Source organism: Amyelois transitella, chromosome 15, assembly GCF_032362555.1.
Source record: "Amyelois transitella isolate CPQ chromosome 15, ilAmyTran1.1, whole genome shotgun sequence".
NCBI lineage: Eukaryota > Metazoa > Arthropoda > Insecta > Lepidoptera > Pyralidae > Amyelois > Amyelois transitella.
The window spans coordinates 6,679,127-6,691,738 of NC_083518.1; the positions used below are offsets into that span (position 1 = coordinate 6,679,127).

The 12,612-nt window shown below is 34.2% G+C and overlaps 1 protein-coding gene across 1 annotated transcript in view; it reads left to right on the top strand.

Annotated features, from left to right (window-relative positions):
• LOC106140536 (semaphorin-2A) overlaps positions 1–9,288 on the top strand; it is a 132,035-nt gene extending 122,747 nt beyond the window's left edge. Inside the window, exons 11-16 of the mRNA XM_060948299.1 lie at positions 3,830–3,930; positions 4,508–4,680; positions 5,192–5,383; positions 6,599–6,736; positions 6,824–6,932; positions 7,034–9,288. Of these exons, the coding sequence (XP_060804282.1) occupies positions 3,830–3,930; positions 4,508–4,680; positions 5,192–5,383; positions 6,599–6,736; positions 6,824–6,932; positions 7,034–7,090 (770 nt within the window). The 3' untranslated portion in view covers positions 7,091–9,288. The remainder of the gene's footprint in view (positions 1–3,829; positions 3,931–4,507; positions 4,681–5,191; positions 5,384–6,598; positions 6,737–6,823; positions 6,933–7,033) is intronic.
• The last annotated feature ends 3,324 nt before the right edge of the window (positions 9,289–12,612 follow it).

Genomic DNA, 12,612 nt, shown 5'->3' on the forward strand with positions numbered 1-12,612 from the left:
TCTGTCTATATAAAACACAGCGTGTCAAGGTTTACCACTTTACTGTGGAGACAACAGGGCATTTTATCTAACGCTTTTTGAATAATTTATTTTATACATTTTACAAGCATGGCGTAATAATACTATTGTATAAATTTAACGTAACATTGATTACTGATATTTACCGAATAAAAAGGGCCTGTTACAGAAAAACTTACAAATAATGCAATTGTAAATTTGTACAGAGCTGGTATACTTTATTAAAAAGCATGAAATAGTAAGTATCTAAAAGAGGTTCTGTATGAAAAAAAATTTTTTGCCTCGCGAGGTAGGAGACAAACTACAAACGCGAGGTCTATTCAGGTCGATGTCGCTGAACGGGCCGATGTCGGCCTGGCGGTGTCTGTGTCGCCTACAAATGATACTATTCCGGCAGATATATTGCCCGAATCCACTCAGGATAATTGGGAAGTATTAAAACACGTATGCGGCTGTATAACGCTGTAGACGTATTTCACACTTGATTGTTTCGTTCTATAATTAAGTGTGCCAATTGATTTGATTGATTTAACATCTCTATCGGTTTTTACCCACATTAAAACACTCCTATTTCTCTGATATGTAGACAAGGACTGCATATTTCAACTAGTAACGATCCTTCCATACTTCTTTCGCTTATTCCACGATCATTAAACTCTTTTTTCAAGTTCTCAGGTTAGACCATTTTGATATTACGTCCCCAATTTGATCAAGGTACGTTCGTTTTAGACTTTCCCTCTTGCACTCGTTTTAACTTAACCTCAACCAGGACATTTACGATTTCATCAAAATACGATTAATTATGAGTTATATTTTCTTGTCCTGACATAGTCTAAATATTAAAATAAACGAAACCGAAATGGATATTATATTTTTTTGTACGCTTAAGTTTCTTTGCAGTATTTAGATTTGCTTAGAAAATTTATTACAAAATAAGAATACATAATAATATAACATACCAAATTAGATTGTTATAGAACATCTGGTTTGACAAATCTAATAGTTCTCACACTCCTTCTTCTCGCGTCGAGGGTTAAAAACAGGACTTCCCTAACAAATAATCGATCGTAACACAATCTCATGACCACTACAAATGCACCGCGTAAGGTCACAGCCACCATTTCCTTACAAAAGCGGAATCAGGAGGGAATTAATATTCGGCCCACGGATCTTAATAGCTAATTGGATTACGGCATGTAGCGAAATTACCAAACCCGGTCCACAATACTAACGCGTACGTGTCATAGGCTAAGATGGAATAGAAACGTACTCGTATAGAAACTAGTAATAGTGGCAGACACAAATTATAAGTAAGTTTTATGAAATGTACAGTACAAATCATGTATAATTTGATCGAATAAACCATACGATACCCATAAATGCCTATGATGTACTTTGTAAAGAATAATTTCTAATAATAGAATACAGAGCTTTTCTTTAAATGATGCATATTTTGTTAGAAATTACAGACTTTAACTGCGGATTTATGAATTCACCTTCACTGACAACAGAACAAACTTAATGGTATAGAAAAAGTTACGATAAATACAATTCCTAACGAATCTTAAAAAAAAAGGACACTGATTGACACATACTAACAGCCCAAACCGCTGGGCCTAGTGATTTGAAATTTTGCTTGTCAGTTTCCTGAGTCGTTATTCTTTACGGAGCCTATACTCAAGTCACCAGATATAGTGACAACACTAGTATGTTATTGTTACAGTCGCTGAACGGTAAATCAGTAATGATATTAAGCCTGTAATGAATGGTAATACGCTGATTGTGTGAATAAACATGTGTCCGCTCCGACGTATAAGTGTTGCTAGGTACATTTCTGTTGATCAACGTGGCTTTTACATCTATGTTTGTCGTGTTTCCGTTTGACGTGTTTATTTGGTTAGTTGGACAGGATGTTCAGTGGTTTTTATCACTTAATATGCCTATATTCTCTCTCTTTCTCAGATACTAGAAGTATATTTTATTAACTAAGTTATATAAATTACCTTAATTACGATTTATAAAAAAAATTAGTAATCTACCATCAACGGAATTGGACTCAAGATACCGGTAGCTAGGCCTGCAGAGAAAGAAACCTTCGGACGATGCGTGGCGTATTCAGAAGTACTGCCTTCTGCATCTGACCCTTCATCCAGCCATCTAGTAAGAGCCTCCTTAGATTTTGGTAGAGACTCTTCGCTATTAGACTACCCGCAGATACGACTATTGGGACAATGATCGTAGAATCCATATCCCACATGAAGGCAACCTCGTGGCCCAACAATATGTATTATTAAGATAGCTTTTTCAACTGAATTCTTCAAAGTCTGAGTGTAAATAATAGTTACTTTACATAGTGTAAAATTATAAGATTTTTTTTTTATCATAAAGTATAGGATGGCCGTTGTTTCTCGTTTTATTATGGATATGCGTACTTGTGTGGTATACGTACACACTGTAACAGGAAACAAATGCTTTTTCAATAAAGTTTGTTTCAAAATCCTGATCCTTCCCGTTGGGAACAAAACTTTTTAACAAAGGTATTACCTATAGTACCTTCTAGGTAAGTCTCAATACCTACTAGGTATTTATTTTCTTACCTCGATAATCGTTATACATTAGTATTGGACCTTTTTTGTGTTTCCTTCTTCTTTTACCTATGTAAAGGTATGTGATATTTTCCATTCCAATTGTTCTTGTCTTTATATTATAAAATTAAAAAAGGTTATTTAAAATTGAGATTAAATGCACTAGCCATGTGCGTAAATTTCCAATTTTAATTTGTCTTTGGTTAAGTACAGGTACCTAAATTGTATGATTAAGCTGATAATGTATCTTAATAAGTAACAGTACCTGGGCAGCCAAATCGAGGTGTGTATGTTAACTGTTTCAAAAAAGAACTACAAAAATAAAATATTTTGTTTTTCTTGGAAAAAAAACTAAATGTAGTTGGGAATAGAACCTGGATAACACCTGAACCTGAACCTGGATGATCCGTGATAGGCTAACACGCTTTAACTTAAAAATTACTTATTAAGTCTTGAAATAACAAAGTATTCGTGTTTAGAGCCCCGTTATAACAAACCAAAGTTAAATCACGAATCTAAACAATCGGTGTTCATTCGGAACTGCTTATTTAACCGTGTGATAAATTATAAGGGCACGTCAAAATGATGGCGCCAATTAATTTGTGCGTGCCGGAAAACGCACGAAATACAGGTTTATTGGATAAGTATTGTGTTTTATACATTCTGAAACGATGGTTGTGTGTGTTTTACATTCTCCTAGATACAATGTTTTGTAGTTTCCATGCTACCGTTTGAAAGAAAAATATATATCGTTACTTTTTTATAAGAAATGGCTGGTAATAGATACGGAAAAAAAGCAAATTAATTTTTATAAAAAAAGAATGCTTTTTCGTGGTGTAATCGTGAGTTCACGGGTTTGTTTTGTTGTTCATTCTTAGTTAATAAAATGTTAGTACTTATATAAATGTGTTGCAAATTTAATAGTAGTAATAATACAAATTACTTACAATAAAAGTTATTAATCATATTTGACACACACACACAACTAAATAAATAATAAATAAATAATTTTCTCTAAGAGTTAAAGTTAGTAATTAAAACATATGTTTAACTCTTTTTTACTCTTATTTATGTTTAACTTTATTAATCAAATATTAAACAATTTTACAAAAATACATTGACTTCAGCTTTAATGAATTTTTTATTCACATCAGGCTTCGTTTAATGAATAAAGCCAAATTTTAAATGTATTCAAGATTTATTAACACTTGGTCATTTTGTTTCAGATGAGGGTAAAATCCACAAGATAGTGCAATGGAATCGGAATGGTGACAGTCAATCAGCTCTCCTCGATATTTTCGATGTGACACCAGGAGAGCCAATTCAGGTACCCTATTATAGCACAGAATTATACATTATATAAAGAAATAATAAAATCACTTCAACTTCTACTTGTAATGATCCTTGAATACTTTCTTGAATTATTTCTTTCGCATCTTAAACACCCATTACCCCCTTCGGGTAAGCTTCTTGCTTTCACAATACGCAACTCGTATAGTGTTGAAGAGTTTGTTAAAATGAATAGGGTAGTATGAAAAATGCTAATGATAAGAGACTCTTCATAAGAGTGTGGAGGGAAAGGTCGGAGTGGGAAGGCCTAGACGAACGTATCTTGATCAAATTAAGGACGTCCTGGTAAAGGGTCAGGTCAAAAGTACCCGAAACCGCCGAGCTTGTATGAAGAGAGTTATGAATGTGGACGAAGCGAAAGAAGTATGCAGAGATCGTGGCAAGTGGAAAGAGGTAGTCTCTGCCTACCCCTCCGGGAAAGAGGCGTGATTTTATGTATGCTGGTTAGAAAGCACACTTTAAAAGAGACAATTTCACCAAAAAAAAATTCAAAGTATTGAATAAAAAAGTGAAAACTCGCAAGAAACTAGTCTTATTTTTTTACTTTTTTACAGGCAATGGCCATATCCCGCGCCCATGGTTCCTTATACGCCGCATCAGATAGAAGGGTGCTCCAGCTGCGCCTGGCGTTGTGTGCCAGGAGATACGACGCCTGTGTCCGATGCGCCCGGGACCCCTACTGCGGGTGGGACAGGGAAGCTGGAGTCTGCAGGGAGTACATGCCTGGGTAAGTTTTTATCATGTTATTATAAAATTGCATTAAATTACGACTTGCAACCTGTTATTATTTGAATCTCAATTCCATAATTTAGCCATACAGCTAAACGTGGCCATTCCACCCCGCAAGGGATATAGACGTGATATGTATATGTGTGTCATTACGACCCTGGCGCATGAACCACTAAAACGATAGAAATGAAATAGAGATATGTTGTATTTCTTCGGAAAATCTCTTACTTTTGGTTTGATTATTTGGTGTTCCATAATTATAACACCATACCATCAGTTGCAATGACACATTAACAGTACTTAACTATCACTTACATAGTATAATATATTATTCCGAATCCTATGGTTCGATAGGCTCAAAAAGCTAAGACTTACAAAAACCCATCAAAGTTAAGGGGAACTTTGCGGAAAACGGGCCCTGTACAAACCTAATAATGAAATTGGTAATACGCGAAAATTAGAGAGATACAAAACGACCTTTACTCATTTCATTTATCTTTTCTACTCAGGCTTATCCAAGACGTGGTGAACGAGACCGTGGACATATGCGACTCTTCCATCGCCCGGAAGACAGTCTCCGCCACGTGGGGGCAGAGCCTTCACCTCGGGAGCTTCGTTAAGATGCCGGAGGTGCTGCACCCCAGGGCTGTCACGTGGTACCACTACTCCAGGGACAAGGGGAAACATCCCATCACTTTCAAGTAAGTCAGGCATTTCAAATGTCAATGTTGGTTCTTGAAGTGTAAACCGTTTAGTTATGAGCGTTATAATTTTTTTTCTTTTTTTAATGAGATATGAAAGGTTTATATATTAACATTCTGGAATACGCTTTTGCCCAAAAGCTCTTAATTGTAAAACAAAAGCTGCCGTAGGGTTTCCGGCACTTGAGAATTAAACCGCTCCATATCTTTCCCACGGATGTCGTTATAAAGGGATAGGGTTATAAACTTGGGATATTTGAATCTCTTTTCCATCATAAAGCCATATAGCTGAACGTCGCCTTTCAGTCGTTCTAAGACTTTTCGCTTGGTCGGTCACTATATGTATGAATGTATGTATGTAAAACAAAAGCTTATCGTTTTTAATTTGCACTTTTCATACCATTATCACATAACGTCAAAGACCACATGATGGCGAGTACTTAAGAATTACAAAGTTAAACTTTGTAATGTTACACATACCCAGTACAGATGCGTTGTAGCTAAAAACAGAAACATTACTTTCAATTAAAAACGGCAAGTTAATTGGCAAACACCGGAACGCACCGTTCGCCTCCGCCATTACTCCAATGAAGACAAACATCGTTTTAAACGCCTTAAATTTTATAAAACACTTGAACTGAACACGCATGCAACAACATTAATTAAAGGGTTTCCAAATCTGCTTTTATCGCACTTCCGCCTGTATAATTACAATGCAAGGGGAGGCTTGGAATTAAGGCTTCGTTTATGGAGTTTCGTTCAAACAATTGTATCTTCGCTTTTATGTGACTTTGTTACGCCGCAATGCACGTTTACACGAAATCTGAGGTCACATCTGGCTATGTGTGCCGCTATGTTTAAATACTTAGGTGTTTGTATTTCGATATTATTTAAAATAAAACAATAAGGTACGTTCTTTGCTTACCTGCGTGAACACAGAATTTAATCAAAGGCATGAATCCATTTTAGAATCAAAATCTTCAAAGAATTTAAACAACAACTTTTTAATTTATTGATATCGTATAACACCCATGGGGATTTTATAGCGAGAGCGCATAATTTTGATCGTAGCAGTTTTTATTTCTTTTAATACATTTTAAATGCCAAACCAACATTGACATTTATATTATTTTTTTATGTATTTCTTTAAAGGGTATGTGATGTGTGTTGTACTCTACTTTTATATTATCATATATTTTATTTATGTCTTTACAGTAAGCCAGAGAAATACATCGAAACGTCGGAACATGGACTCCTAATAATATCTGTGAACGAAGGAGACGCGGGGAGATATGATTGCTTCCTGGGGGGATCCTTGCTATGTTCCTACAATATTACCGTCGACACTCATAGGTAAATCTTTATACATAAATCTATATACACGTGCGATTAGCCTATATTTTTAGAGGCACATGAATGGAATCCGATATTTCTTTTCAGATGTACGCCTCCAGAGAAAAGTAATGAATATCAGAAGATTTACTCCAATTGGTGCCACGAATTCGAAAAGTATAAAAGCGCAATGAAGACATGGGAGAGGAAGCAAGAGGTACGTACACATGTAATATAAATTAATTAAATATAATAAATTAAATATAAATAGTGTTCCATGTTTTGCTTTACTTATATTGTCTTTTCTTTTGTTCACAGCAATGTTCGAGGCAGAATGATTCAAATCAGAATTCGCATCCGAACGAGATCGTGTGATAGCTTCTAAACATCGCCTATCTCATGTTTCAGTCGGTTAACTATTACGCCGGGGTTATTCCGATACCGTACGTATCGGCTGGCCTCAAGTATTTCAACATATTCTCGTGAGATTCCGTCAAGAACCATCCGCTCCAAACTCAGTGATGTAGCGACTCCATAGTATGACAAGCTCAAGATATAGTGTACCTAAGTGACTCCCTCTAGCGTAAAAAAATAAGTGTAGTGACAAAATGACTGCAACAGTGCATCGTTCCAAATACATCGGGACATGAGAAGGTGATTATTAGACACTCAAAAATTTTATGGACATTTTATTGAATTTTAATGGAAGAAAATATGAGCGTTGTGCGTTGCTTGTTGGATATGGATTGTAAAGAGTAGAAATCGTGATTTTTCAAATTGTAAGTACGCTTTGTTCGTTGGTTAAGGAAATAGGAAATTGTTAGATTTATTGAATGGAATAAATTTTTATAACGAGATTAATGGAAGCATTCAATGTGACGATGCTTTGAAATATTTACAATTTGATGTATGGCGAGTATTATTAACATTTGGTATTGCATTTATTTGTCCTTATTAAATAATAAGTTATTTTTTGTTTGTAGTTAATGGTTCGAAAATGTTCTTGATATTGATAGACTTGTTCGAAGGATCAAGAAGTTTCGCGTGTAGTTGAACACTAATGAGTCTATAGATACGTATTGCCGTGTTGCCATACCGCGGCCGTAATTTGAAATCTCCGAGGGTTGTGGGAGGGTTCGCCTCATTATTTTTCCCCTATTTGTGTAAATAGTTACCTAATTTTGTTTCAACTGTACCTATTGTAAGTGTACGTATAGGATGCACGTCCCTAATGGTAAAATATAATTTAAGCCTGTGATATATAAGAAACTCGTTTAGAAAAATTAAGTCCCGAAGTTCTTTTACCAAGAAATTGTACTGAAGACTTTTTATACTGTAAACTGCACCTTGCCGTTTTAATAGTAATGTGACTCTTGCCATTAAAATACTAAAGTAATTAGTGTACTCATTCCTAGCTGTTCTTATTACCGTTGTAGAATTAAAAAAATATTAATTGTCATGTTATGTACTGAAAATGGCAATGAAATTTGCATAAAACCGAAGTGATAACTCATGGGATAAAATTTACCGCATCTTAAATTTCATACGTGGTTTAATTGGAAGAATTGTAGAAATTCTGGGATGAAAAATGTTACATGGAATATATTAATAATTTCTTTTTTTATTTTTGACTAATGGTGACAGAATACAACTCGCAGTTGCATTAATATTGAAGAATTTACTCAATAACTTGTTCTTGATTAACAAAAGCATTGAATTAATTTAACTTCAGAACTAGAAGAGTCAAGAAAATCTCAACATATTCACTAGCTGAATGTAGACAGTGTAATAGACATCTCTGCATATTTTTGTACAAATAATATCATTTTAGTAGGATGATAGGAATTAATCAAACTTTTCACGTATCATTCGAATAGATTCTTGGGAATTTTATTAAATTTCATATCATGTCATTGTACCTAAATGCTTGTATATACATTATTGTATCAGCCATCTGATCCCATGATCCCTATTTATACGTAGCGATTGAATACAAATTTGAAATCAATTTTTTATAAAAGATAATATTTTTACTAAGGATGTATTGAATTTCCATATTTGACATGTTTTACTGTAAGTGCATATTGATGAACCAGTTTTATTAATGAATACTTTATGAAGGTTTTCACGCAATGAAAAAAAAAATTTTGTCCATACATTATGTAATAAATGAAACATAAAATAAAAAACTGTGACATTGAAAAATTCTAATCTTCTTTTTACTGATATGTATGTATCATAATACCTCCACCCATAACACCAAAACCGTAATTTGTTATTGCAAATAGGTGCTTCTAACTTTTCTTTCCGCAAATAGATATATTTTTCAGACTTCTTTCATATCATTATGTAAATACAAAATCGAAATAGATATAAACGTAAGAATATCTGAGCTTCATCGTTTATTGTGTAAGCTAAGATTCGGTACTTAAGAATTTAGCATAATAAAATAAGGATTTCCCTTATCTCGGGATGATCTTGCGCAATAATTATATAACTAATTATTATGTCTGTACTAATCGAATAGCTCTGTAAATTTCACATGTTACTATACTGTAATAAGTTAAATTCAGATGTAGCGTTAAGATTTTATATAATAAATCTATGAAATGTATCTTTCACTTTGTATGTGTTTCATTTTTAACCTTTCTTTACCTATAAACGGAACATTTTGTTTTTCATAATTACCACTAACGATTACAAACTATTGCCAAGTAATTTGTCGGCTACTTTATTTATGTATATGTATTCATATAATATAGATACCATTTGTATTTTTATCATCTAAATGCTTTCGCAGTAAGGTTGTAACTCAATCTTGTTGATACATGGTAGTTTATTGGTGTTTACAAAATAAGACTGCGAACGATGATGAAATGCTTTAAAGCGCCAATTCATCAAGGGTAGCATACCGGGTTGACATTTTCGTCATAACAGTCGGGCGAGGCCCCCTAGCTAGGGGCCATAAAAAGTGAGGGCCGTAATTATATAGTGCCACTAAACTAATTTCACGATACATTGCCGACCAAATCTGTGCTTGGCACCGCCTCGCCTGCCGACGAAATGTGATTTTTCTTTCATAACGAAACGCCTGATTACTATTGTTATGTTGTTATGTGGAATTGCTAATGTTGACTGCGCGCCCTGGTAATGAATAGGTGATGAAGGGCGCTGATGGCGACCTTCCAGATTCAAGGTTTGATTTCCATACGATAATTATAGGAACTGTGATTTAATCAGGTATTTTGGCGTGAGTTGCTACCTACTAAGTTTACGTTTACCGTTTTTTAAATGAAAGAATATTTACTTTCTCGTCTTAAAAATGGTACGATAAAGGAAAGATGGGAATCCTTTTCATAATCTTTCCACATCCATCACCTCAATATTAATGAACAGTAAACTTCGTAAATAATCTATCTAAATAACAAAAGCGGCTGCATCAAAATTAGTTGCCATGTTTTAAAAAGAAACCTTAGAAACAGAGGTGGTGGGTGATTTTATATTTATACATACTATGCGGTGTTTAGTTAATAACTTGTACCCAAAAGTACAGCACAATCCATTCCATCTAATATCAAGATGATGCGATATCGTGTAATAAACATTACTGCCCTGGTACGGTTATAGCAGTAACTGCCAAACTTGTGCGAGTAATCCTACCGTTAGTTATTAGTACGAATGCATCGTAAGTGAGAACTAACAGTTGCGAGTAGTTTATCTGAGCATTTAGTACGAGATTGCATCGTAAACTAGAGGATTTGGAAATTGGACTTCTAATCTCGAAGAAATTACATTAGGATGTACAGCCAAGTGCAAGGAGACATTATGAGGTTTTCGTCATTATTTTTCATTCGCTTACGATTCGTATACGCCAAAAGGGTTATCTGAATAAAATCGCCAATAATTACGTTATCAGAATCATCATACGAATCAATTCGTTATGTAGGTTTTTACATGCAGAGTACTACAATACATGTGCTGTGGCCTGGGAAGAAGTACTGATTGTTTTTGTAATGTAGTATATTAATAAACTAGTCCATGTAGTTCCAAAATTACAAGTAAACAGTAGTATAAAGTAGTATAAATAATATTTTAGTAATTAAAGTAGCCTAAAAACCCCTACCTTACCAAAAAAATAGTTACGATGTTAGTATGAAATTATTAACTAGAACACATTTCCGTAAACTATATGCATACAATTTTTGGACTAGCTTGAAAGTTGTAAGTAGTAAATCTGTGTTGCTAATACATCCTGGGTAGTAGCTTAAACTGAACAAATTAGGAGATTAGCCGGAACTGCTCCTAAGGAACTAAGTCTACATTAATATGATGGATAGTGTTATGTGTATTAGCTTCTTTATTTCTCATTAAATTTCACTGGCCGTTTTATATCACAGAGTACCTTATCAAAAATTGAAGTAAATCATTGCTAGATTTTATATTAAATGGTAATAATTAAATTCAGCAGGGTTTTTAATAAGACAAATCTTACAAGCGAGTGTATTAAGATCTCTTAATGTGAGAGTTACGGAAAAATACCTCATTTTTGCAGTTAATACAAAAGCTCATGTATATTTCGAGCATAACCTCCATACAATTTACATTTAAGAAAATACTAAGTTTTACATCATGTCGTGTATAAGTACTTCTAGTCTTAAGTTTACTTCTAGTACTTGTATTGAAATTAATTATCTAGTTTTGATTATTAATAACAAATGGCACGCAAATAGTTTCATACAATAATGGAATCACGCATTTGAAATTGTAGAAATAGCTCTCTATTATGCGAATTATTAAGAGAGGGGACACAAGAATGCGGCACAACATATCTAACACAGAGTAGAACGCAGAGCCAACGGAAAGTTACTAAAATCATTGTACGTGCATTATTATTCAATGAGGCAGGCCGGTAAGACTGTCTAATTCTATTGTCACGGCATGTTCATCCCGACGAGGCTTTTAGTAAACTGATTTGGTGAGAAAAAATATGCAATTTTCTTACATATCGAAAGTGCATACGTAAATATCGTCCGTATCGTCAATTAAACGATTTTATTTTCCTGGTTTGAGTCTAACATAGCTTAAGTCATTTAAACCAGGAAGTTCACTCATTCTTTATTTAAATTTTTCTTTTTATTCCTTGTGAAAATTTGAATAGAAATTACAAATATTGCAACCGCAATTCATTAGAAATTACTTATACTACTACTAGACGGTTTAATTTATTGTGCTTGCCTGTGACACACAAGGTTCCGGCGTCGAATTCCGACCAAGGTATGATAAAAACTCAACCTAGGTTATGTGTAATATACTTTATTGCTACTTAAGCTTCGCTGTAATCGGATTCAAATTCATTTCATTCCTTCAAATTTTTCAATGATTGAACTTCTCTGTCGTCTTTAAAACATAAACCCATATTTGCTTGCTTTTCTATTATCAAACTTGTTCTCTGTCGTCAACTACTCTGTGGCATCTAAGCCACAGTGCAACGTGGCATGAAATGCTTCATTTTACGGCGCGGGCGCGCGCGTGCCTTGCGGACTTCATCTCCATTAAATAATTACGCAGGGCGAAAAACTAGCCGCCGTCGCATTAAATCAAACTATTTGATTTTAGAAACTAATTTTAAATCTTCCCTATTTATAATCATTGGAACGGTTTTGTATTGAAGGTCTAATGGCAAATTTTAATTAATTCAGATCAGTGGTTTTAATTGTGGTTGTAATATAATAGTATGTGCCATGTAGAAACGACAACAAATTTTTATAACTATTTGTTTGTATTAAATGAAGTCGACAAATCTTTTACCAAAGTTTAATTTTTCGAATCAGTCTGTCAATCGAACCTTTTGAAAATTGAGATAACCCCGGGAAAACAGCGGCTTATTCAAATGAGTG